Genomic DNA, 26,835 nt, shown 5'->3' on the forward strand with positions numbered 1-26,835 from the left:
ATCTTTAACAGTTAGATTACTTATAAGTCAAAGATTGCCTTATAATTTAAAAATAAACTTCAGGTGTCAGACCAGAAGGCTAAATTAACTCAAAATTTATTTATGTCCAGAAGTATATTAGTTTTGTTAAGTTTTGTCTAATGTTGAAATTTAATTTTCAGATTTTAAAAACTAACTATTTTGTCTATAAAGAAAAAGAATCCAAAATCTATATTACTGGAACACCGTACTGCCTTTACAATAACTCTTCATTAAGCAAACTGGTAAACAAAGAAGAAAATAATTAGATCAAGAATCTACTTAAGTTGGGAGCATGCATCCTAAGAAGAAAGTAATCCATTTAGTTTTGAATTCATCTATTGGGTAAACTCACTCATACTGATTTGTAAAACATGTTTATTCCTTGGTATTAGATGTAAATCCAGCACTCTGATATCTTCACAAAACCATTAATGAGTAAAATATAGCTTTGCATGGTATGTGAATGTAGCATCATCACAGAAGAAGCCAAAATAGGCTAGCAAGGCATGATTTCACATAATGCATTTACTGATTATATGTTGAAATCCCATAATTGGGTGGATTCACACATAAGGAATATAAACAAGCTTCTTGTATTTTCTTGCTATGTAGACTTTAAGAGAAAAGAGATGAGCTGCCAGTGTTAAACACCTTGACATAAGTTGGGTAAAATATAATGCCATTATTTTTTTTATTATGTCCCATCAAGTTATTTTTAACTCCTAGTGCAGGCAAGTCAAACTCGTGATGTCACATGACATTGCGCAACATATTGGGCCGACTTTGCCATTGCTGGCAATGGGGTAGGCATGGCTTCTACGTGACGCATCTGGCCTGCGGGCCGGCAGTTTGACACCCCTGTCCTAGTAGATAAGATTTTAACCCAGGGAACCAAAAGGATTATATTTTGACCAAATTATCGTGAATTGAAACTCTCTGTGAGAAAACTGGAATCTGGGCAATGACCACTGGATTGTGACAAACTCTTCTGCATTTTGGAACATCACTTTAATCATAATAATAAGCCTGGCCTTTAAAACCATATTTACTCTGCCCTTATGACAATCACAGTCATGCCCTCTGGTCTCAAAGCAAGCAAGTTCCTTAAGCAGAACAGGAGCAGGAGGATTTCAGCTGCCAAATGGGAAAAAGATTTCCCTTTGCAATCTATTTTGCCACTTAATCCATGAATGTAAAAAAAAAAAAGATTAATTTTCAATAATTATCTTCTGAAAAAGCTTTGCATTTTATTTATTTTTAATTTAAAAAAAAAACCATTCAGGGCAGTCATGGAACAATAATAAAGTTATAATGAAGAGACAATACCCTTTAGGGCAGAGAATTCTCCAGCTGTTCTAGACCAGGACTCCTCAACCTTGGCAACTTTAAGACTTGTGGACTTCAATTCCCAGAATTCCTCAGCCAGCTTTGCTGGCTGAGGAATTCTGGGAGTTGACGTCCACAAGTCTTAAAGTTGCCAAGGTTGAGAGCCCTATTCTAGACTACATAGCCTGGCAAGAAGTTGGACATAGGTTAATCAAGGCTTTGCTATGAGCAGTGTTACTCAGCCTTGACAACTTTTAAGATATGTGGACTTCAACTCCGATAATTCCCCAGCCAGCAAATTGTCCCTGAGTATTTGTGCTTAAGCCTTCAAGGGGGAGATTTTTCTATGAATTCTTGTGGTCTCTCTACAACAGCCTCACAGTAGGACCCAGAGGAAAGTTTAAAAATCTTGCTGGTCTCCTTTGGTTACGATTCTTTTATTTTTTGCCCTTTCTCCAAGAACCTCTTCTCCTTTCTTTTCTAACTCCCTTTTTCATTTAAGTCCATTTTAAAAGCATTGCAATTAGCATTTGTTTAAAAATGTTATTGTTAAACATTACAGATAATCTACATGAGCTACAAATAAAAGACTGTGCCTGTTTGAAAGGAGAACCTAACCTATTGTATAAAAATCTATACTAAAAGAAAAAAGAAAAAAATCCTACATTATACCAAGAAAAAAAAAGATTAAAAATAAATGGAAGAGTCCATTAAAAGCCCATTTTAAAAAGTCCATTAAAAAAGTGGATACAGACTAAATTCAAAGTTTTAAAGCAACTTTTATAGAAGGGCATAAACACTATTTTAACAATTTTTACAAGCTTGATACATTCAAAGATCTCCAGAGATGGAAGATTTCCAGATTGTTGGGATATAATAATCTGTAACCCATGCTGCCTTCAAGAACCTGGTTAATCATTGTAATAATATTTACCCTATAAGAATTTACAAGTGAACAAGCCCATAAGACAAATACCCAAGTCCCTTCGAACTTATTACACCTCTAGCATAAAAAGAGTGACATTCAATATTTTTAAAACTTCAAGTAGGGAATCCAAAAGATCCTGAAGAGATTTTTTTTTTTGCTGAATTTTTTTGCTGAGAATCTTTTTTTTTTCTTCAATGAAACATTACAGAACTCATTTATGCCTTAAAGGAGATGCCTTAACCTCTTTTCTGATTTAGATAAATCCCCCTGCTTAGTTAAGTTGAATTCTACAGATGTTATAACTTTGAACTTCTTACTTCCTGTCTATGGAAATTCTCAGTTATCCAGGTGATGGCTGTCTCAAAGGTGCTTTTTTTAAGATAAGATAACCTTTATTGTCATTTTTTTACTGTGGGCACAACCGCACACATCAAAAATGAAATTTAGTTGCCTGTTGTCAAAGTGAAACACATACATGACACACACCTAAAACATACTACGTACAAACATATGTATAGACCCATACCCCTACATATACATAGCAAATAAATATTAAATATTGTCAAAAGGCAACTAGACTATGTTTTTTCCTTGAAGAAGAAGACATTTCACTTCTCATCCAAAAAGTTTCATCAGCTTTGACTGGATGGTGGGGCAGAAGGAAGAACTAGTTCTTACTTCCTGGTTTGTCCAAATGGAAGAAACAGAAAGGCAAATCAGGATTCCATTAATAATAATAAACTTTATTGTCATTGTGTGTACACACAGTATACACGTACAACGAAATTTATGTGAAACCCAAAGACCAGGTCCTACACACATAATCCCCAAACACACTCCCACCCACCACAATTCCCCACTCCTAAAACTGCCCAAACATAATAAATTAATTAAAAAATACCGGTCTCTGGAGTGTCGAGCCGCTGCATATACATGTGCCACCATATCGACTGTTGGCCATTTTATGATCTTTCTTACCACAATTGGTAAGTGAATTGCTGCAGTTGTTAAGTCAGTAACATGGTTGTTAAGTGAATCTGGCTTCCCCATTGACTTTGTTTGTCAAAAGGTGGCAAAAGGTGATCACATGACTCTGGGACACTCCACTGTCATAAATATGAGTCAGTTATCAAGTGTCTGAATATGAATCAAATAGCCATGGAGATGTTGCAACAGTCGTAAATGTGAAAAACAGTCATAAGTCACTTTTTTTTCAGTGCCATTCTAACTTCGAATGGTCACTAAACAAACTGTTGTAAGTTGAGGACTTCCTGTATATAAGAGCCAACACTGCCTATGTATGTCTGTTGTGAGTCACTCTATGCACTTTTGTAATGTTAATACAGATTTCAGGCAGACTTCATAAGTATGTTGATTACATCCTGGGCCCACACACAGTAGCTATATTAAATTATTTAACCTGGTCAGTTACAAACCAATATGATAATTCTAGTTTTTTCCAACATTACGTAGCAATAGCAAATAGCACTTAGACTTATCTACCTCTCCATAGTGCTTTACAGCACTCTCTGAGCAGTTTACAACCTCAGCATATTGCCCCCAATAATCTGGGTTTTCATTTACCGACCTCGGAAGGATGGAAGGCTGAGTCAGCCTTGAGCCAGTCAGGACTGAACTCCTGGAGCTATGGGTACAGTTAGCCTGCAATGCTGCATCCACCATGGCTCAAGTCAACAGAGATGACAGCTGACATGGAAACCCAATAATAAACTATTTCCTTCATTATTTATATATTGTACAATTCCCTCAAATGGATTTAGTATCCAGCAAAACATGCTTTGCCACTACAACTACAGGTTTAGAAAAGAAGAGATAAGTGAAGTTTGGGTATGCATTTTTATTCTCTATCAGGGAATAATATTAGTCCATTGCTTCCTGGAAAAGTAGTTTTGCTTTGTGGAGAGGTGTATAATTTTAAAAGGAGGGATATCGGTTTTCCACATAGAAACCCCCTGGTTCAGTCCACATAAAGCTAAGAAACCAAAGCAATTATTCATATTTTATTTATATTTTACACTTCTCAAACCCCCCCACACACACACACAGCCATCTCCCAAATAGCAATAACTAGAAATAAAAAATTGATAGCTTCTTTCATAAGCCTTCTGGCATCTCTGAATTATCATCTTTAGGCCATTCTCTAAAACAGGAATTGAGAATTTGTGACTCTCCAGACAATATATAACTCTGGATATACTTCTGTTTGGCTGCTTAATTGGGGTTGCTGAAATTAAGGACATCTGAAAAGTCCATCCACAGATTCCCCACCTTTCTTCTAAAGGACAAGGTATCTGACATCCCACAAATCATTTTGGGCACTATTCATCTTCAACTGTTCACTCTTGTCTTTCCCTCCAGAGGTCTCATAGTTCTTAAAATCAACGGATAGCAGCACATAGTTGGTATTGAGTAGCCTTCAGACCAGGCTTATCCTACCAGCAGAGCAAGGTTGCATGCTAGATTGGAAAGTTGATTAAAAGCAACACGATAGGTGGCAACACTGAGCCACTTTCATACTATTGCCAAGAAAACTACTCGGTTGTGTCTTCAAAGTCAACAGAAGTTAAACGTATGTGAAGGAGACTCCTATCTGCATCTCTGCAGTTAGGAACATCAGGGATTTGTCACCTGGTCCTGGAACTTTGTAACTCAAAAAGGTCAACCTGGATAGTACTGTATTCTGCTGGTGATCATGTCATTTCTCCTCAAAGAAAAAAAATCCTGTAATGCTTTTGACAATGATTTTTATAAGTTCTCCAGCAAGCATAAACGCACAGAAAACACGTGTTCTGTATTAGAGCTCGTATATCAAATAATGGATTGGAAGTGCAGCATGTGCGAAGGGCGGCAGGTCCCTTCTCCCTTCCCGGGGCTTAACTTAAACACAACCAGTCTCCGAGCCTTCCTCTCTTTCCCGCTTTCCGTTTCCAGTTTAGCTTTAAAAGATTTCTAACCCGGAGCGCGAACCAGCTGCCAATCTGAAGTTCACAAAGGCTGGAAGCCGGGGCAGACGAAGCACGTGCGAAGGACTGGAAACGCCAGCCCTCTGCGTCCCGCCACCAGGGCGTCCTCGCTCTCCGCTTGAAAGAAGCGGGCTAACCCGAGCGCGGTGGGTCGATCGCCTCGGGAGGGGAGGGAGCTTAAAAAATCGCGGGGTTCTCCCTTCCCTTCCACCCGCAGCTGCAGCCGTTCCTCCCCGGCCAGCGTTGCTGCAAAGCGCCTTTGCCCGCTTTGGCTACTCACCACGTACAAAGTTTTCCCCTCAGGCGGATCCAGAGGTTGGAGGCGCAGGAGGAGCGCGGTGGGGAAACCGCCGCTGCCGCTGGTGGCGGAGCGGCCGGGTGGCCGTTTTCCAGCACCGAGGCGGAGCGGACGCCCTCCATGGCGAGCTTGGCGAGCAGCTCCACTCCAGCCCGGTATGCGCACAGAAAGGGCCGCACCGGAGGAGGGGAAAGGGCGGGGCTACCGCCGCCGCGCCCGCTCCTGTTCTCCAAGCCAGCGCCCGCCTTCGGGCTTCCTTCGCTGACGCCGCTCGCTCGTTTGGCTCCTGCCCATTAGGCAGGCCGAAGGGAAGCTGGCAGGAGCATCCCCGGGAGCGACCGGCAGCCCAGCCGTATTCGAATGAGCCTGGTATGCCTTGTTTGCATTTTATTGGAGGCCAATTCACGGAGCAATAATAACAATAAAAACAGGGCATGTTTTTATCTAGGCCAAAAGATCCTCTGATTTTCCCCTGGACAACAGGGCCTGGCTCGCGTCTGTCCCCGAAATCTTTTTTTTTTTCCCCCTGCGAATTCCCTCCGTTTCTACAAAACAGCAATCGCAGCTTTGCTGGCTCGGGAACCATCATCATTATTTCTACTTGGGAAATTTTATTAGAGCTGTATAAAATAGCAGGAAAGAAGATGCTAGTTTTCCAGCTGTCCAAAATTCTGCCTCAGGGAGGATCAGGATAGAGAAGAAGCAACGAAGTCCCCAAACCTGGCTACAGTTTTTCAACCATTAGATAGCTACATTTATGGACAGCCTTATTTATTATTCTATATGTTGTATTTTAAAGATAAAGCCTCCTTGGGGTTAAGATTGATTCCTGGTGACTCCACATGTTGTTTTCTTGGAAATCAAGCAGGATGGGATATTATTTTGACTTTCCAAGCTAGCTGGATGAATTTCAATACAAATACTACGCAGGTCTGAATTTTGCTTGTTTCTGCTAACTCTAACGTCAGCCAAAGTTGACTAGCTGGTGCCATCTGCTGTGATTCTGCTTTTATTTCTTACCTTTTTTCCAAAAACTTTTTCATTCCTCCATTGCCTCTTTTCTAATACAAACCTAATTTAAAGTCTGAAGGTTTACAAATTTCATTAAGCCAAATTTTAGTGTTGGACACCAAAACCTTCTTCCAGTAGTGTATAAATGCTGTTTTCATAACTGTTCAAGCTTGTTGACAGTTTTTTATTTGGTTGAGGGATTTCAGATCGTTGGAATATTGTTTGACAAAATTTAAACAGAGCCAATTTGGTGTAATGGTTAAGGTGCTAGCCTAGAAATCGGGAGACCGTGAGTTCTGGTCCCACAGTCATGTGATTCAAACTTTGGATGCCTGGTTATGATGGTTGCAGCATCTCAGTGTCCTGAGATAGTGATATCCATTCTCTTAACAATAACATGATTCATTTAACTTTAGTGATTTGCTTAACAACTATGGCAAAAATGTCACAAAATGATTCATTTAACTACTGTCTTGCTTAGCAATAGAAATTTTGGGCTTAATGGAAGCCATAAATCAAGGACTACTGTATTCTTCTGGATCACATCTGAAGTACTGTTTTATCCCATAAAGCTTTACATGACCAAGGACCCATACATTTATACTGTAGTTCTCATCCAGATTTAGCGAATAAAGTTCTGGATGCCCTCTGAGCTTTGTTGTTTGCGAATTTTTCATTACCTGACATCACCAGTGCTAGCCTATCCTTTCCTAAGAGGAACTGCTGAGCGTCCCCACTCAACTTGAGATAAAGAGTGCAAGTCCAGTGATACATCTTATGCGTGGTAGCCCTTGTACTGGTGTGTCCCAGGTGTGGGACAAGGGGGTTAAAATCTTAAAATATGACAGGCTTTCAGTGGGAATGGGAGACTTAACGCTACATCTTTCTATGATTTTTTAAATTTATGTTGATTATTTTCATTTTACTTTTTCTCTTGTATTTAAATAAACTGTCTTTTGCAGCATGGCATGTAATAATATTTATTTCTTTAGCATATGATGAGAACATGACAAAGAGAAGTAAACACATACATACAATTCACATTTATATAGAAAATGTCTACAGGATATGACAGAGGCCTCATAACTGGATGTTCAGTTTAGCTATCCATGCAATCACCTCTGCCATTGCTTTATGCAGATCTTTTAACGAACCAGAGAACGCATGTCATGGGCAATCTTACACAATCATGGGGAGCGAAAGTCGCTCACATCCCTAAGATCTCTTAAGCTACGCGTCTTCCCTGAGTGGTGCTAAATAGGTGACAGAAATCAGATGCAGCCGTACTGCTGTCGTGGGTCTCGCAACCATGTCAAACAGAAGAATATAAAACCAAATACTGTAATATATATTTGTGTGTATATTGTAATGCATAATAAATGTAGCAGCTGGTGATATTTTGGAAATTTTACTGCAGACAGTTATATTTCTCCAATGTAGTTTTAACCCAAGAATATTATTTTACTTGCAATCTATGAAGCACCATTTATTGTAGAATCAGTGTAGCACATAGCAGACAATGTCAGAGAGCTGGTATAATGGAAGGAGCATGTGAGAAGAAACTTAACTGTTATAGATGTCATTCTCAACATACAATCACAATGGGATCAGAATTTCCATTGCTAAGCAAGGTGGGTGTTAAATGAGTCACACTCGATTTTATGATCTCTTTTGCCATGGTTGTTAAGCGAATCACTGCAGATGTTAAGTGAATCCTGTGATTGTTAAGCAAATCCATTTCCTGCATTGACTTTGCTTGTCTGGGGAGGTTGCAAATGGTGTTCAAACAACCCCAAGATTTTGCAGCTATTATAAATAATTGCTAATTGCCAAGCACCCAATTTTTGATCATGTGACTGGGGGATGTTGTAACAACTAAGTGTGAGGACCAGTTGGAGGCCACCTTTTTCAGTGGCGTTGTAACATTGGCTGCTAAACAAAAGATTGTAAGAAAATGACTACCTCTAATATGATGTTAATTGCTGTAAGTGTGCACAGTTACCACTGTGAAATGACCTCTTCAGTATGAAAACATGGACCATAGCTATATACTTGTTTACTAGATGTTCCACCCATTTTTTAGGAGCCTAGGGCTGCATGCATGCTTCTTCCTTTTTCATTTTATTTCACTGTAGCATGGTAAGTTAAGCTGAAATACTATTACTTGTCAAGGTCACAAAATAAGTTCCACAACAGGGATTTCACCCTCAGTGCAGCACCTGGGCTCAGCTGTGCATTTCACGAAGCATTGTGTCATTCTTTTACCTCCAGGCTATTTTTGTTTTGGGGTTTTTCAGACCACTTTTATGATTTTTTTTTCTAAAAATGTACTGCTTTTTCTGAACAGTATTGATTCAGATGCACGAACTGCACAGCATTATAACTCATACCAGGAGTTTCATCTTTGAAGTTGTAGAACGGGATCTGCAACATTTCCTCCCTCGTAGATTCTGATGAATCAAAGGTGGCCTAGAGCAATGAAAAGACATTCAGCAGGCAGGAAATTCATGGTTGTCCTCCATTTCTTCTCTGCTGGAAATAAGGGCGTTTGATAACAGGGTTTTACATGATTTCCACTGCATTTGAGGAGGAACATACTCTGTTTTTACACACAATATATCTTGGGTGGTATTTTCAGTTATCACATGTCTCAAAGAGTTTGCACTTTGATGCTGTTTCCATCATTCTAATGGAAACAACAAGATCCTACAGATAGATGCATTCAGGTAGCAAAATAACTGAAAGGGCCCTTGGAAGTCTTCTAGTCTAACCCCCTGCTCAGGCAGGAAACCGTATATCATTGGTGGTGAATCTATGGCATGCATTCCAGAGGCGGCACTCAGAGCCCTCTCTGTGGGCAGGCGCACTGTCGCCCTAGACCCGCCTTTCCCCATGGCCCCCTCCTCACCAGCAGTCCCCCGGAGGAGAGTTGCCTCTGGGCACGGCCTGCACAGAGCAGCACAGCCAAAGACATGGGGAAGGGCATATGACTTGACTAGAAAACACACTAACCTAAACACTCTGTGTGTCATACACCAGAGGTCCCCAACCTTGGCTGAGGAATTCTGGGTGTTGAAGTCCCCAAGTCATAAAGTGGCCAAGGTTGGGGACCCCTGTCATACACCATTCAGATGAAAGAGTGTATCTCCACTTTTAATTCCCCTTTAGGGAATTCTCCTTCGGCCTTAATTCCCCTTCGCCCCTCCCCCCAGTATACAGTGGTACCTCAGTGCTCATTGTTACTTGGTTCCAGGAGGCACAATGAGTAGCTAAAGTGTTGAGTACCAAACAAATTTTTCCCATAAGGAATAACATAAATAAATTTAATGCATTCCCAAACCAAAGACAATGCCCATTTTAAGGCAATATGTAAAAAGATAGGATTGTATATCATTACATGAAAAATAAATCTAAACATTAATAAATACTTAAGATTGACGAAAATAAAAACTTCACTTTACCTGTACTGATCAGGGGGGAAAAAAGCACAAAAATACACAAAACGACCACAGAAGCTAAGATAAGACTGCACAGAGTTGGGTGCAGGGCAAGAGCTACAGTGTGACCGACGCATTACCCTTTGTGTCAGCTGGAAAGGGCAGCAAATCATGAAGCAACCAACACCACGACCTTCTTGTGCGTTGTGTATCAAAAAAACAACAAGTATCAGGACAAAAATTTGTGAAAATGAATTAAGTATCAAATTTGATGAGTTTCAAAGCTATTGAGTAGCCCTGTATTTTTTGTTTTGTTTTGTTTTTCAAGGAAGCTATCCCACTACATGGAATAAATTGCTGAAAGCTCTTTCCTCACTTCCCCACTCTCTGTTTGTAGGAGCATTAAAATGCAAGGCACATGGTGTTCTTTCTCTCCCTTGTTTTGTCTGGTTCTAAGAGACATGGCCCTGAATGTTTATCCCATTGAATGTTTGATGATCGGTACTGTAGTATAGTGCTTTTTTTATCAGCATTCGTCCCCTCCTTAGATATAGCTGGTAAGAAAATAATTCAGAAGAGGTTACATTTAGCCTGGGCACAAAGCCAAATAAATGCCTTTCCAATCTTCAATCCTCACTTCAGATCCCCAATAACTCTTATTAGAATTAGAAACAATTCCACCTTTTTTTTTCACAGAATATGTTTTAACAAAACATCATGGTGTGTTTTACCCCATCGTTTCAACTGGATATTTTTATTAGAAATATTTAAAAAGAATTTGTTACTTGATGCCTAAGGTATTTTGCACAAAGGGAATTAACACTATTAGTTAGCTGGTTTAAAAGATTTCTAGATGGCTGTTTTAATTTAAATAAATTTAAATCAATTGAACAAAAAATAAATGTCAGTCAGAAAGCAGCAATGGTTTGTTAAGAGAAATAAAATATCTGTTCCGTCTACAACTCTATAATACTGCTACTTTTCCTTCTGCAGAATTGTAAAATGTATGAATCAGAAGGGTTTTCATATAGTTCAAAATTTGGGGGAAAAAAAAACAGTGAGGGGAGAGCCACAGTATGTCCTAAAATGGCCAGCTCCTGAAACAACTTCATGGGGCTTAATTTCCAGAAAACTCACAATTTTGGTAGCTTTTCTTTAATCTTCTTCATGATCTTTTTAAAGTAGGGTGCCTAGAAATAAATCTAGTAGTCCAGATGAAGTGTACAGTGGAAATATTACTTCCCATGATCTGGATGTTAATGCAACCTAACATCTCAGTAGCCTTAATAACTGCCGCACAACAGTTCATTTCAGCTAGATTTTCTTACACATACTGGTACCAAGCCAGACATCCCTATTTTGCACTTTTGATTTTTCTTAACCAGTTGGAGAACTTAATATCTGTTATGTTTTTTTTTTTTTTTTTTTTGAAGTTATGTTTTAACACCATCTTCTTGGATCTGAATGTTGAATAGAACATTCTATTCTAGAAGAATCCCACTTAACATTTTGTTCTTTGCTATCTTGGCTTTATTGTTGAGTATAATCCTTTTAAGTGTTTGTTCTTTCTAGAAGTGTTGTTTCTTAGACAGCAATTGAGGTTTGATGCATCTTAGAGCATATATGCATCACATGCTTAAGATGCTCCTGTCTTCTGCTCATATTCTAAGAAAACTGATTTTAGACTGAGTAACTATGCACTGGATTTCAAGTTACTTAGTATGGAAAGAAGGTTAGCATGTGCTCCCATTAGACAATCTTGCTGCTATGTCTTTCCACCATTTTGTTATAAGAAAGTATTGATTATTTACTTCAAGTGGGTAAGTCTTCCTAGACTTAACTTTTGTATAAAATGTGCTTGTATAAAATTCATATATAAAGTTAAAGCATCAAAATGCACATGCCTGCAAACAAAGCATCACACTTTAAAATAAAAATTCTTACCATCCTTTTGTCTCTAATGCTATCTTTATCAGTAATACTACAATAGGAGGAACATGTGCCTTGTGAACAGAAAGTTGCTCATTTAGGCATAATTTTTATTACTATTTTTTTCTGAGCTACCTATTTTTAATCCATTAGTACATTATTTTAACATTGCTCCAGTCAAGGTGAAATCAAGAAGGAATGTAACCCTTTTCCTTTAAATGATGAATTGATGAAACAATATATTGTTAGATTTATTTTAAAAAAACCCAGGGACAAAGTTGATAGCTCAGGGAAAGAAAGATAGTAATTAAAAAACATTTACACTGTATTTCAAACCAACAGTTGTGGTAACCATTGTGCTACTGTGTCAGTAATGATGCCATTGTCAGCTCTTAAAGAGACCATGTAGACTGATTTTTTCCATGATGGTATGTTCCTAATCTGGTCTTTCAAGCCTTCCAAGGGTGTGTTCAATTGTACCATTAGAAATTATAATATACTTTTCACAATTGCATATCTGGTCCACATATGGCTACTTTTATTCCTCATCCTAATGAGACTCCCACCATCACCACTCTTGAGTACCGTGCTTGGTGATTTGGAAATGCCTCAGCAGGAAAAGATGACCCTGATGAAAAATAAAATGTGAACTATACAAGAAGATATATGTAGCTCAAGTTAAACTGTGAAGTCCTTGGTGCTCTCTGAGCTTGGTTGTTGGCTTGCAGACATTTCATTACTCAACATCAGCAGTCTGACATCTGTGAATATTTGCAAGAAACAGTGAACAGTGCAAGAAAATGTCATGACCTGGGTCCAGGCAACTTGAGGGACCATCTCATCCCACTGGGATTGGGCTGCCCCACCCATGCCAGCAGTGGAGGCATGTTGCAGGCCTCATCGGCCTGAGTATTCCAGCTGAGGGGTCCAGGAGAAGAGCCTTCTCTGCCATTGCACCTTCCCTTTGGAACATCTTGCTTCCCGGAGTGAGATCAGCCTCAATCCTCTTGGCCTTTTGCAAGAGCTTAAAGACTCTGCCAGTTGGCTTGGGGCTCCAATGAGAGGGGTCATTGGGGGTGACCATGGGGATGGTTGACATATCCCACCTCCCATTCTGCCCATCCTTCTCCCTCCCTCCCCATCTTTTAGTTAGGGCTGAGTATTCATATTTTTATAGTATAGTATTTATAGCTTTATTTATAGTATGTATAGTTTTATCTTTTTAATATTGTAAGCTGCCCAGAGTTACCCTGAGATAAGATGGGCAGCACATGTGAGCATTTAGACAAGCCGGAGAAAGAGGCAAGCTTATAACTTTCATCCCCATCATAAAAAAATAACAACAGTTGGGATATCTTATATCTGGAACTGTTTTTCACTACCACTAGAGGCCACTAGTGAACAACGACCAGTCAAAAAGAGCTGATATGTTTTTATTTACAGGTTAATTTCTGGCCTCTATTTGATGAGCCTAGTAAGATTCACATTAAAAAAAAACTAACATAACATACCGGAAAAAAAATTATCTAAGTCCCATTATACAGAAATTGGACCTCGATACTAAGGCCAATTATTAATTTACATGTTAGGTAAAGTAAAATAGACATAATGCAAATATTTATAGATTTGTCCACTCTCCCTCCTCTTCTTTCCAACCCCAAGCAAAATCAATATAGCATACTAAACCATAAGGTGCTTGCTTAGTGGGTTGCATTAATCAATGTGGTTTATAAGTGACATCTTAGCGCTTTGTATGAGATGGAAACCCAGTCAATTTTAGTTTATTTACTAAAACAGGGTTAAATAATTCATAGTTTTTGTGTGTGAAAATTCTCTCTCTCTTTCTCTCTCTCTCTCTCTCTCTCTCTCTCTGTGTGTGTGTGTGTGAACTTTATACTATGAAGTTTACTTGGAAATGTTAAAGAACTGATTTGCCACTGTTTTCTTCTGAAATGTTCTTTTCACTCTCAGTCTAGTCAATAGTGCTAGGTTTGTTTGATTGTCTCCCATCCATGCATTCCAAGCTCAGCCAACACCAGCTTGATGCTCTTAACATTTCTCTCTTAACATGTTGCAATTGATTGATTGTATTATTTATTCTGTATTGATTGTGATTCTTGCAGTGTTTCTCAACCTTGGCAACTTTAAGTTGTGTGGACGTCAGCTCCCAGAATTCCCCATTATAAAAATGTTGATAGAGTACTTAAAAGAGTAAAAGTACATTCACACATTGTTTTAATATAAGTATATAACAGACGGGGAGAAACATTTACCAAATAGTAAATATTACAGGGAAGCCAAGAAATGTTTGCATCTTTGTACTGTACAAAGTGTAATCATGTTACCTACTAGAACATTTTGGAATCTACCAGCGTCTGTTGACATTTCTAATTTAGCACTTGAACTGTTAGTCATAAGAAGAAAAGTATCCCTATAGAGATTCAGCCACTTGCCAGAAATAATATATATATTATCCTCTATCACTTCAGAGCCTTTTTACAAAAATGTGAAATTTTAGCTGATTCATCAGTGGAGTTCATTTTAACAAGAAGGATACACAATTTTGGTGCAGTTCAGATGCAAAGACTTGGTCATTTAATGCTTCTTTTGTTTTGAAATACTCCTACGTAGAAGACAAAAATAAAATACAAAACATGACCAACTATTTGATCTAAAAATCATTGTGAGCTTTGTTGGTAAGAATGTAAATAATTTCAGATTATTTATTTCATTATTCACCTGTAATGAAATGTGGTTGTTATAAGCCACACAACTAACTGAATAATTAAAAGCTAGATGACTCAGCAAATAAATCAGTTTGATATATCAAATATTTGGCTTATCAATCTGATACTTTCCAGATAAACTTATTTAGCTCATGTGATCAAGAAAGACATGTGGACTTTGGTCTTTTGCATATCTTTTACAATAGATAAGGATAAGAGTAAAGTAATACTCTTGTGGATTCCTCCTATGTAACATTTTACCAGCAAGTGTCTTAAGTGCACCAAGTCCATTTTTCAATTGGGAACATTAGTTCCCTTTTTGTTCTGATATAACACACACTGCTCCATCCAGTATGCATAATACAGACTCTTTAAACCCCCATCAGGTCTTAATGTTTGATGTCAAATATCAGATATATCTGAAAATCAGGCTTGTCAGATGCTATATTTTTTTCTATCCTGCTCTATGGAGTAGAGAGTTGGTCTCTGACAGAAGGCCACCTGAAGAGACTAGAAGCATTTGAAATGTGGATTTACAGGCAGCTGTTATGTATAAGCTGGGCTGACAAGATCAGAAATGAGGAGGTGATAAGCCACCTGGGAAAGCCAAGGAAAATCATCAAAACAATTAAAAAACAAAAATTAGAATATTTCGGACATGTGATGCGACACCTAGAAAAATATGGCATACTCCATTTAATCCTCCAGGGAAAGATAAAAGGCAAACAAAGTCCAGGCAGAAGAAGAACATCATGGCTTCAAAATCTAAGGGACTGGTTTGGACAAAACTCAGCAGCACTTTTTCGTGCGGCTGCTGATAAAAACAGGATCGCCAACATGATCGCCAATGTCCGATAATGGATATGGCACAAGAAGAAGAAGAAGAAGATCAGATATATGATACAAGGTCTCCTGGAATGTACAAGAGACTTTTGCCTGAATAAATATAATCATATTTGTTCTCACTGTTGTGGAGAAAATGTAGAAGGCAGGATACTTTATGTGCCATCTACAGCTTCTGGAGGAAGGTGGAACATAATAAAATAACAAATAAAATGCCCACAGTAGAAAGGAAGATGCAAAAGATTTCCATGCCAGAAAGGTTAACATTTAATCTGGTTTGTGGCTCTGCCATATTTCACTTTCAAAATCAAGTACAAGCTATCAAAAAATCCTGTTTCCAGCATGCCCTCCACCCAGTGGGGTATGATGGCTCAGTGGTTAAAGATGCCAAGTTTGTCAGCTGGAAATCTGACAGCCCAGGTTTGAATCCTAAGTTCTGCATGACAGGTGAACTCCTATTCTTGCCCCGGCTCTGCCCACCTAGCATTTTAAAAGCATGCAAAAGCAAATAGATAAATAGGTATTTATTATTTATTGAATATTTATTTATTGAGAAATACCGTATATGCTGGCGTATTAGGCGACCCGGCGTATAAGACGACCCCCGTCTTTATAGCCGGGCCGCATTCCTAGAACGTCGTCTTATACGCCGGAAACTACCAGTATTTCCGGCGTATAAGGCGACTTGGCGTATAAGACGACCCCCGTCTTTGGCGCCAATTTCAGCGCTCGCGGAAGTCCGGCATTTACGGTATATAAATAAATATTTATTGAAAATAAATAATAATACAGAATAAAGAGGGATGTTTCATTGTTTAAAAGCTCCTTTATAAGGAAGATGAGTGGTTAAGAAGTTTGATATATAGATATCAAACACACACATATATATGTAGACACACACACATGCACAGTACATGTGTGTATATCAAAATTCTTAACCTCCCATCTTCCTTATGGAGGAGCTTTTAAACAATGAAACATGTCCCTCTTTATTCTGTATTATTTATTTGCAAACATGTATTATATACTTTTCACACACACACAATCCCAAGTGCAGTTATTTTAAGTCAAAACATTCAATAACCTTTTTTTTTAAAAAAAAAAATATCCCATCTCTTGAAAAGCCTAAAGCAACTTCAGGCAAGAATAAAAGTACACCCAAGTGACTGAGGATGATTAGTTTTCTTTTTAGTGGTCAATTGATGGTTGTTCCTCTTTTGATGTAGAAATGTTCCTTCTCTTACTGCATGCTAATTCAAAAAGTGCAAAATGTGGAGCCAATTTGGATTTTACTTCCAGTTTTCTCAGAAGGTTGCAGTTTCTTTCTCTCAGCCCCCCCCCCCCAACCACAGACATACAGATACTTGTATTAGGCACGCAATCAACTTGTTCTCAGAAAACAGGCTGTTGTGTTTTGTTTCTGATGATGCATCCAGTTTTTAAGTGAGCGCACCAAGAGGGTGCTGAATGGATAGCTCCCCTGCTTTTAACCTCTGCTCCATCTGCCATAGCCGGATTGTTGTTGTTTTTCCTACTTAAAAACAGCAGCATGGGTGTCAGAACATGCTGGCAAAAACTTAAGAACCAGCCTACACACACCATCCATTACACAGTGACAAAAACAACTGTTCAACTTGTGATGCAATGGGCAAGGAGATGAATCAGGATAGGAAACAAAATAGACTCATTATATTAATTATTGGGATATAAACAATGTGGGTTTATAATGCTGAATGCAATATGTTTAATAGAGGCTGGGCTTTCTTTTAATGTAGTGAAATATTAAAAAGTATGGACTGACATGGAATTTGAACTCCAGCCTGCCCAGACACCTTCCCAAATGTGATACTGTCCAGATGTGCTTCATTATAGTGGCCATCATTCCCAACTTTACAAGGTAGAGACTACTATTCAGGATTGTCCCAGGTTTTCTATCAATGAACGTGGTTCTAAGAAAATCTCTTGACTAAGATCTTGAAGAGTGATGGGGGGGTTGTGTTAAAGTTTCTCAATGAATTTGCTTGTATTTGTGCAGTTAAATCTTTTTTGGCAGCTATTATAGCATCAAACAGCAGCAGCAAATAAGGAGACTAGGAACCAATCCCAAGCATCCTAATTTTTTGTTCGGGTCTTCTTTTTCATCCCTTCTTCTTTGTTCTCCACTTGTAGTAGACCAGTGTTTCTCAACCTTGGCAAGTTTAAGATGGGTGGACTTCAACTCTAAGACCCATCTTAAACTTGCTGAGGTTGAGAAACACTTGTCATTGTTGAGAAACGCTATACTAGATATCCCAAATATGCTTTTTTTTTCATGAGGCAACTGGACTTTCTTGTTTTCTCTGAAGACGTTTCACTTCTCATCCAAGAAGCTTCTTGGATGAGAAGCAAAACATCTCAAAGAAAAGCAAGAAAGTCCAGTTTCCTTGTGAAAAAAAGCATCTTTGGGATAACTATGACTTGGATGACTGATACTCTCCATAGACATTTTGCTATACTAGACAATTTGTCTGCAGCGATGCAGTTGCTCTAGCACAGAGGCCCCCAACCTTTTGGGCACCAGGGACCCGTTCCACTGAGAGCGATTTTTCTGCAAACCAGAGGGTGCATGGTTTTGGGTGCTGCCTGCATCCTGGGGATGGGGCTTTGCTTGTTTGTGCGGCCCAGTTGCTGGTATGCCGCGGCCCAGTACTGGACCACAGACCAGAGTTGGGGACCCCTGCTCTAGCATACGTCAGAATCTCCAAGTCAGATCTCTCTTTTTCCATCAAGCCATTGGAAATGCTCCTGAGCAAGTGGGTCAGCTCCTGATATTTTGCTGGGTGATGGATTGAGAAATCTTTCCTGACCTGTCCAATTCTAGATCCTGAGCCTATTCCCAGGATCTCTGGTCGGATAATGAAGTAATGTCTGAGCATACACAAAGTACCTCTTCTGGCTAAGTACAGAAGCACAGATCAAAACAACGAGCATAGAAGAAGGGGACACGAAACCCTGCTATTTCCCATCCCACAAAGGCTGATCCCTTCCACGGGTAGGCAACCTTGGCTCTTTTATGATTCGTGGACTTCAACTCACAGAATAGCTGGCTCAGGAATTCTGGGAGTTGAAGTCCACGAGTCATAAAAGAGCCATGGTTGCCTACCCCTGCCTTAGACCCACCCATCAGTCAAGAATGATGGCTTTTCTTTCTTTCTTTCTTTCTTTCTTTCTTTCTTTCTTTCTTTCTTTCTTTCTTTCTTTCTTTCTCTCAACCCAAGAATAAGGGCTCTGGACAAAAACCCCGCCCTCCTCCTCCCCCTCCTGCAACCCACCAGGGACAGCCCCCTCCCACCGCTGCCCCCTGTCTTCCTCCTCGCAACTCGCAACGTGCGGGGACAAAGAAGCGCTGGGCGAGAAGCAGCGTGGCAAGGCGGGCGGGTGGGACGGCGGACCAAAGGGAGAGAGTGAGGGTCTCCAGCCCTATCGATCACCCCACGGCCTTCGGCTGACACCCGGGCCGTAGTGCGGGGAAGCCCAGCCGCCTCCGCCCGGGGGGATCTCCGTCTTTTCGGACCAAGTCCTCGCGCCATATCAAAGGCACCTCCCTCCCTTCCTTCCTGCTGCGCCAATGCCTGGGATAGGGGCCGTCGGCGCTCGGTGCAGGCACCGCCCGAGAAGGCGCCCCAACCAGGCCAAGGGGAGCGGCCACCAGGCGGAGGGCAGCGGGGAGACCGCCATGGACGCGGCCATCTGGATCTACCAATTCCGCCTGATCGTGCTGGGCGATTCCACGGTGGGCAAGTCCTGCCTCTTACATCGCTTCACCGAAGGCCGTTTCCCGGGCCCGATGCACTGCGATCCCACCGTCGGGGTGGATTTCTTCTCCCGCCTGGTGGAGATCGAGCCGGGCAAGAGGATCAAGCTGCAGCTGTGGGACACGGCGGGCCAGGAGAGGTTCAGGTACAGCCGGCGCTGTCCCGGTGCTTCAGCTTCCCGCCCCGCTTTTGCTGGCTTCGCCTTCCAAGATCTCTCTCTGGGCTTCCCCCCCCCCCCAGCAATGAGTCCAGAGGAGAAATAAAACGGATTCCGCATCCTCCGGAGCGTCTGAGGATGTGCAGAGTGCCACTCCCTGGCCACGCCCACTTTTGCTGCTTGCGTGTGTTTTGTATGTGTGTGCGTGTGTGTGTATGCGCGCGCGCGCGCTAATTCACAAGTATGCTTGCGGCCAACTTTTTACTCGCTCTTTGAATATGACGGTTCCTATCTGAGATTCGACAATCGGGGAAATTAACTCCGTCAGAGGGATAATTTGTGGTTTTCGTGCGATACCCGAATTCTGTGTGCTTGTGTGGGTGTAGGAGTGTGTACAACTAAGGGGAAAGGCAAGTGCAAATGCTCTGCAGCAAGAAATCTTTTTGAAGGAAACCAAACCCTTATTTCTCTGCTTGGTTAGACTAGGGTGGCTTTCTCGGCTTCTGAAATGAGGGGTGCTTGTGGGCTGCGGGTCAAATGACTTTGTCACCACCCCAAAGCCTCACCTGCCCCCAAGAGTTATAGTTAAACAAGCAAGCCTTGTTCTTTGCTTTGCTCCATCTTTGATGATTTCCGTGAGAAATTCCATGCAATGGGAAATGTTAGTAGGGATTTGATGAAACACTTTGAAATTCATCAATTCACCAAGAATAAGGCAGTGGCTATTGCTATAGTTGTATAATGCTCAGAGACATAACTCTGGACACTAGCTGGCTGCAAAATGCAAGTGGAACTGAGCATCTGCAGTGGAGGAATGATGTCACGCATGACATCAGTTATGTCATTTGTACTCATTGTGGCATGATGACATCATCACAGCTTTGAGCTGTAATCCAGCTCGCAGCTTGGAGCTACTAGATTATGGGTGTCAGACTCGCCACGTCATGTGACATGTCGCGATGTATCATGATTCTTTTTTGCATTGACAGCAATGGGGTGGGCGCAGCTTCGGTAAGATGAAACCAGCCTGCAGGCCTGCAGTTTGACACATCTGTACTAGGTTCTCTAGAACAGTGCTTTTCAATCAGTGGTATGGGTACCACTTGTGGTACATTGGCACCTGGCAGGTGGTACACGACCATCCTAGAAAAGTGGTAGCGGGGGAGAGGGATGAGCTGAACCAGTGGCAGCATCGCGCAAGCCTGAGCGAGAGATGGCTGGAGCTGCAGGGCTGTCAGGGCTCAGTGGAATCGCCAGGATCAGTGCCAGGCTCCAGCTGGAGCTTGGCGCTGATCCTGGTGCTTCTGCTAAGCCCTGAAAAAGCACCAATCAGCTGAAAAGCAGCACTGATCCTAGTGCTTCCGCTGAGCCCAGAAGAAGCGCCAATCAGCTGGAATGTTGCAGCATCTCCAGGATCTTGTGATTTACATTCAGATGCTTGGCAACTGATTCATATTTATGACAGTCACAATGTCCCAGGGTCATGTGAAGTGACCAAAGCCTGCTGCAACCACCCAGCAGACGGGGGGAATAAAAACCAAACACCCCCCCCACCCCACCCCCGCTGCCAATCCTCAACAGAAATGCTCAGAACAGTGAAAATCTTGGACAGGAGGAAGAGCGCCACCAGGTGGGCAGGCAGGTGTCTTGCTCGGGTGTGGCTTGGGGGGCACTTTTTTCAGTGCCATTGTAACTTCGAAGAGTCACTAAGCGAACTGTTGTAAGTCGAGGACTACGTGTACTTTATCACTTTTTTCCTTTTGGGGAGGGGTCATCAAGTTTTTGACACCTTGCTAGGTGACTGGTGGTACTTGGATGTTACCATATCCTAAAAGTGGTATAATGGATGAAAAGGTTGAAAAGCCCTGCTCTAGAAGCAGGAAATCAACAAAATATGTCTGCCTGCCTGGTTCATATTTACTTCACACAATATATTAAGTCCCAGTTAACTGAATTGCTGTTTGTGAAATTAATCCTAGCTTCTTGTTGTTATTAGTTGTGAAGTCGTGTCCGACCCATTGCGACCCCATGGACAATGTTCCTCCAGGCCTTCCTGTCCTCTACCATCTTCTGGAGTCTATTTAAGCTCACGTCTACTGCTTCAGTGACTCCATCCAGCCACCTCATTCTCTGTCGTCCCCTTCTTCTACTGCCCTCAATCTTTCCCAGCATTAGGGTCTTCTCCAGTGAGTCCTTCCTTCTCATTAGGTGGCCAAAGTACTTGAGTTTCAACTTCAGGATCTGTTCTTCTAAAGAGCAGTCAGGGTTGATCTCCTCTAGGACTGACCGGTTTGAACGCCTTGCAGTCCAAGGGATTCGCAGGAGTCTTCTCCAGCACCATAGTTCAAAGGCCTCAATTCTTTGGTGCTCAGCCTTTCTTATGGTCCAACTTTCACAGCCATACATTGCAACTGGGAAAACCATGGCTTTGACTATACATCCTAGTTTCTAATCTAACTTATTTATTAAGTTTACACATGTACAGGTAGACCTCAACCACAACTGAGCTCAAAATTTCTGTTGTTAAATGAGATAGTTAAGGGAATTTTGCCCCATTTTATGACCTTTTTTGCCACAATTGTTAAGTGTATCTTAAATGTGACTTAAATGTTGACTTTGCTTGTCAGATGTTTGCAAAAAGTGATCACGTGACCCTGGGACACTGAAACTGTCATAAATATGAGTCAGTTGAGGGATGCTGGAATGGTCGTAAATGTGAAAAACAATCATAAGTCACTTTTTTCAGTGCGGTTGTAACTTTGAAAGGTCACTAAACAAACTGTTGTAAATTGAGGACTACCTGTTTCGTAGACTAACCACATGGAATGAGCTTGCACAATACCCTAGAGCAGGGATAGGCAACCTTGGCTCTTTTATGACTCGTGGACTTCAACTCCCAGAATTCCTGAGCCAGCCATGCTGAGGGGAAAGGGAGAGATTTCTATGCTGAGCCATGCTGGCTCAGGAATTCTGGAAATTGAAGTCCACGAGTCATAAAAGAGCCAAGGTTGCTTACCCCTGCCCTAGAGCACGGGTGTCAAACTTGCCGTGTCACGTGACATGTCACAATGTTTCGTGACTTTTTCGCATTCCCGGAGCTGAGATGGACGTGGCCTCCGCATGATGCAACTGGCCTGTGGGCCGGCAGTTTGACACCCCTGCCCTAGATGAAAGGGTAGTGGCTGGTTTGTGATTTGTTGTTTTGTGTAAGCTCAATCAGGGAGAAATTGCCCTTTAACAAAATGAGGAAAAAATGCCAGGTTATTGAACCAACTAACCCTTTGGGTAAAATACCTGCAAATGCAATTCTTACATATTAATAATATTCACACGTCTAATTCTTGCTGCCAAAGCCAGAGTGCAGTCTTGAGGGGCAGGATAATATTCTGAATTAGGCTTGTGGGTTAGTTTGCCCATTCCTGAGAAAGGCCAGTTTATTTTCAGGTGCTTCTCTTCATTCGGGAAATTACACCTTTTTTGCTCTTTGGGTGGCTAACAAAGGCTAAAAGCATTTGAAAACTTTTTTTTAATGCAGATAAATAGCACTAGGCACCAAATCAGAACAATAATGCAGTAATAAAAAAAATAGTAGTAGACTAGTAGCAGACTGAAGCAAAGCTGGAAAGTGTCTGATTTCTTTCTCTTTTTTTGAAACAAAGAAGAGGTTTTATGGCAGTGGTTCTCAATCTTTTTAATGCCGCGACCCCCCCCCCAACCGGTCGTAAATCGAGGACTACTCAACTGGTCGTAAGTCGAGGACTACCCAACCGGTTGTAAGTTGAGGACTTTCACTTCCCAGGAGTGCCACGCATGCGTGGTGCTGCCCCCTGCGCCGGCCGAGGCGTAGCTGGCAAGGGGCAGCTACAGCGCAGGGCGACCACCGGCTGGGCCATCAGCTGGCCCAGCCCAAGGGAGGTAAGGCACCTGCCGCGCCCCCATATGCGCCAGCAACCCTCCCTGCGCCCACCGGCCTCCTACCTCCCACCACTGGCCCTCTTTTACTTACATTTTTAGTAGTTGCTCAGCAGGGAGGGGTGGAAACTTCCAGACAGCTCGCCTTCACTGCAAGTTTGCAGAATGGGACTTTTGGCGGGCTCAGCAGGGCAGAGACAGCCTGGACAATTCCTATTGGCTTTTGAAAGCCAATAGAATTAGACTCTATTCAAGAGAGTCTATTCTATTGGCTTTCAAAAGCCAATAGAATAAAAGGGAGTAGCACAGCTAAGAAAAAGGGGGAAAAAATGGCGGACTGCGTTGTTTGTCAACCCCCGTGAAATGTTCATTCGACCCCAAATGGGGTCACGACCCACAGGTTGAGAACCGCTGTTTTATGGGATAAGACCTGTGAACAAATCATAGGTCATCCATCATCTTGGATGTGTGAAGCATTAGTGAGAAAAAAGGGATTTGAATACATGTAAAGAATATTTTTCTCATAATTAAGCAATTGTAACCAGTCATTCACAAGGGGAACTTTGGAAAAGTCCATTTTCCTTTTCCTTCCTTGACAGATACAGGTGGCCCTCAGCTTATGACCATAAACTGGACCAGAATTTCCATTGCTAAATGAGGCAGTTATTAAGCACGGTCATTAAGCAAACCTGGCTTCCCCCATTGACTTTGCTTTGATTATCTGAGGCTGACTAGGAAGGTTGGAAATGGCGTTCAGCTGACCACAGGAAAGTGCAACCATGGTAAATACAGGCCGGTTACCAAGCGCCTGAATTTTGATCATTGTGATCATGGGGAAGCTGCAATGATTGTAAGTGTGAGGACTGATCATAAATCACTTTTTTCAGTGCCATTGTAACTTCAAATCACCACTTTTTTTTCTGAATAATGCTTCCAGTGTTTCCAATGTATATTGGGGGTATAATGGTTTAGGCTGGTGCTTTGTTTTGCAGCCTGTTAAGAGTCCTTTAAAAAAAAAAATTAAAACTACTTTTTTTAAAAAAAAACTTGTGTAGAAGTGGGAGTAAGGAGCCTGAGACACAACAGATACTCTGAGATCTAATACATTTTTATTTGATATTTGCATGAAGAAGTTGAGAAATTAGGCAGAAGACTAGACTGAAAGTATCTATCCAAAAAGCTAATTTTAGTTAAGAAGCTGGTTTATATATTTCAGCATCATACATGATCTGGAGATGCAATTCTCCAGATTAGCTGGCACTGTTATCCAGGGCAAACTGGACAAGACAACAGAATTGTCTGTTTTCATTTTAATTCTATCCAGCTCTATTGGAATCCATACAACGTTGTGTGTGGCACACCATTTCAGCATTGATACAATTCAAGACCAAATTTTGCACATGTAGGGAAGGAAATAGAGTATGTTTTTATTACATGGGTGTCAAACTCAATCATGTCACGTGACGTATCGTGACATTTTTTGCCTTTGCAGAGCCGGGTTGCACATCCGGCCCACGGGCTACCAGTTTGACACTATTTTATTATTTTGAAAAAAGCAGCACGATCTTTGTTCCCCCTCCCGCCCCCATTGCTTTTGAAATGTACACATTAAAAAGTGTAATATTCCTGCTGAACGTGTCTCTCCGTTTTTATTTTACAGGTCAATCACCCGTTCCTATTACCGGAATTCAGTAGGAGGCTTGCTGGTGTTTGATATCACAAACAGGTCTTCTTTTGAACACGTATATGACTGGTTGGATGAAGCAAAAATGCATGTTCAACCTTTCCAGATTATCTTCATCTTGGTGGGACACAAATGCGACTTGGAATCAGAGCGCCAGGTTACAAGAGAGGAAGCTGAAGAACTAGCATCAGCCTGTGGCATAAAATACATAGAAACATCTGCCAAGGATGCCACAAACGTTGAAGAATCATTCACTATTCTCACTAAGGACATATATGAACTTGTGAGAAAAGGAGAGATTTCAATACAGGATGGATGGGAAGGGGTGAAAAGTGGCTTTGTTCCAAATGTTGTACATTCCTCAGAGGAAGCTACCTCACTGGGAGAACAATGCTCTTGCTAAATCTTTTGCATGCCGTGCAACCTAACGAAGGGTTGGAGAATAAGGTAACTGTTTGCAAAAGATCATTTTAAAAGATGCATTAGATCAGCAATTAGTGATCTATGGCTTCTGAGATGCTTATAGCTCCTAAAATACTTAAGTGTGGCTTGCAGGATTCTATAAGGATCATAAGAATCAACAGCATTTGCTTAAAAAAGCAAAGCAAGCTTCTAATAGTTAATTAGGGGAGTCAGCCAAGTCAGTGGAAGCAAAAGTGCAGTTTTTTTTTTTTAAAAAAAGGAAAGGAAGTCAGAATTCTTTGGTTTTCATCTTTTGCAACTTTTTGAAAGACATATATAACTATTTTCTACGAGGCCGACTCAGGTTTAGTTATCATTTGTTGCTAACAATTTTTTTTTTGAGATGTTGTAACTATGAATATTGTCAAGAAAAGGGAAGCCTGGTCCTTCATAACCACCATGTGCATGAAATAGGATGTATTAATCATGTGAATTCTCCATATTTTTTCACTGTGGACCTCAGGCGTACCCATTCATTTATCTGTGTTTAACTTTGTTCGAAAGAAGCGCCTGTCCAGGAAGGGGCAATCTTTTGGGGATGGAAAGCACTGAACAAGTTGGTGAGATTGGTGGTGAGGCAAGATATACTAATTCATTCACATTCACTTGTGCTTTTACACTCATTCTTCCTCCAGTTGTGAGAAGTATCTTACCCCAATTGTCTTTCCAAGGGATGAAAAAACTTTAAGCATCCCGAAGAGGTTACCGGGTTGGAAGAAAGTAAAATCTCACTCCCAAGTTAAAGATCCCTCTGAAGATTATTCTGGTAAATAAAGATGTTGCACACAGGATGCCCGTATTATCAGCATAATTAACTGAGGACCCATTTCACCTCAATGGGATTGGTTCCTCCAGCTTGTTCCAACTGAACAAACCTCCTTCAGATCTGTGGAGATTCTCAGTCATCCAGTTCACGGTTGTCTCAATGGTGCTTTTTTCTTCAAAAGGCAACTGGACTGTTTTTTTTTTCCCTTGAGGAGGAGGAAGAAGAAGAAAACGTTTTGGTTCTCAGAAGAGAAGCAAAACATTTCCCCGCCATCAGAACTGATGAAGCTTCTTGGATGAGAAGCGAAACATTTTCCCACCATCAGAACTGATAAAGCTTCTTGGATGAGAGGCGAAACGTTTTCATCTTCTTCAAGGAAAAAACAGTCCAGTTGCCTTTTGAAGAAAAAAAAAACACCTTTGAGATTTATTCAGATCTTAGCTGCCAAACAATTTTGGCTGGCAGGGTCTAAGGGAGCCTTTTGGACTATGGCCCTCACCCTTTGGAATATTGTCCTGTTGGTTGTCCCCCACACTTTGGACTTCCAGAAGAGCCTT

The 26,835-nt window shown here is 41.1% G+C and overlaps 2 protein-coding genes across 2 annotated transcripts in view; one reads left to right on the forward strand and one right to left on the reverse strand.

Moving 5' to 3' along the window:
- The window catches only part of SLC35F2 (solute carrier family 35 member F2), a 31,272-nt gene extending 23,850 nt beyond the window's left edge, over positions 1-7,422 (reverse strand). Inside the window, exon 1 of the mRNA XM_039322216.1 lies at positions 5,540-7,422. Within this exon, the coding sequence (XP_039178150.1) occupies positions 5,540-5,679 (140 nt within the window). The 5' untranslated portion in view covers positions 5,680-7,422. The remainder of the gene's footprint in view (positions 1-5,539) is intronic.
- An 11,434-nt stretch (positions 7,423-18,856) lies between these two features.
- Positions 18,857-26,508, forward strand: RAB39A (RAB39A, member RAS oncogene family). Its single transcript, XM_039322226.1, has 2 exons — positions 18,857-19,442; positions 25,027-26,508. The coding sequence occupies exons 1-2, from the start codon at positions 19,111-19,113 to the stop codon at positions 25,451-25,453; spliced, it is 759 nt and encodes a 252-aa protein (XP_039178160.1). The 5' UTR covers positions 18,857-19,110; the 3' UTR covers positions 25,454-26,508.
- Positions 26,509-26,835: the final 327 nt, after the last annotated feature.

This window comes from Crotalus tigris, unplaced genomic scaffold (assembly GCF_016545835.1).
Source record: "Crotalus tigris isolate CLP2741 ecotype Arizona unplaced genomic scaffold, ASM1654583v1 scf7180000017607.2124824, whole genome shotgun sequence".
Taxonomy (NCBI): Eukaryota; Metazoa; Chordata; class Lepidosauria; order Squamata; family Viperidae; genus Crotalus; species Crotalus tigris.

Excerpts from the sequence above, each read along its gene's own strand:
- RAB39A (XM_039322226.1), top strand. The coding sequence starts at position 19,111 with ATGCCTGGGATAGGGGCCGTCGGCGCTCGGTGCAGGCACCGCCCGAGA. Across the intron at positions 19,443-25,026 it reads GCGGGCCAGGAGAGGTTCAG|GTCAATCACCCGTTCCTATT; the intron begins GTACAGCCGGCG and ends TTTATTTTACAG.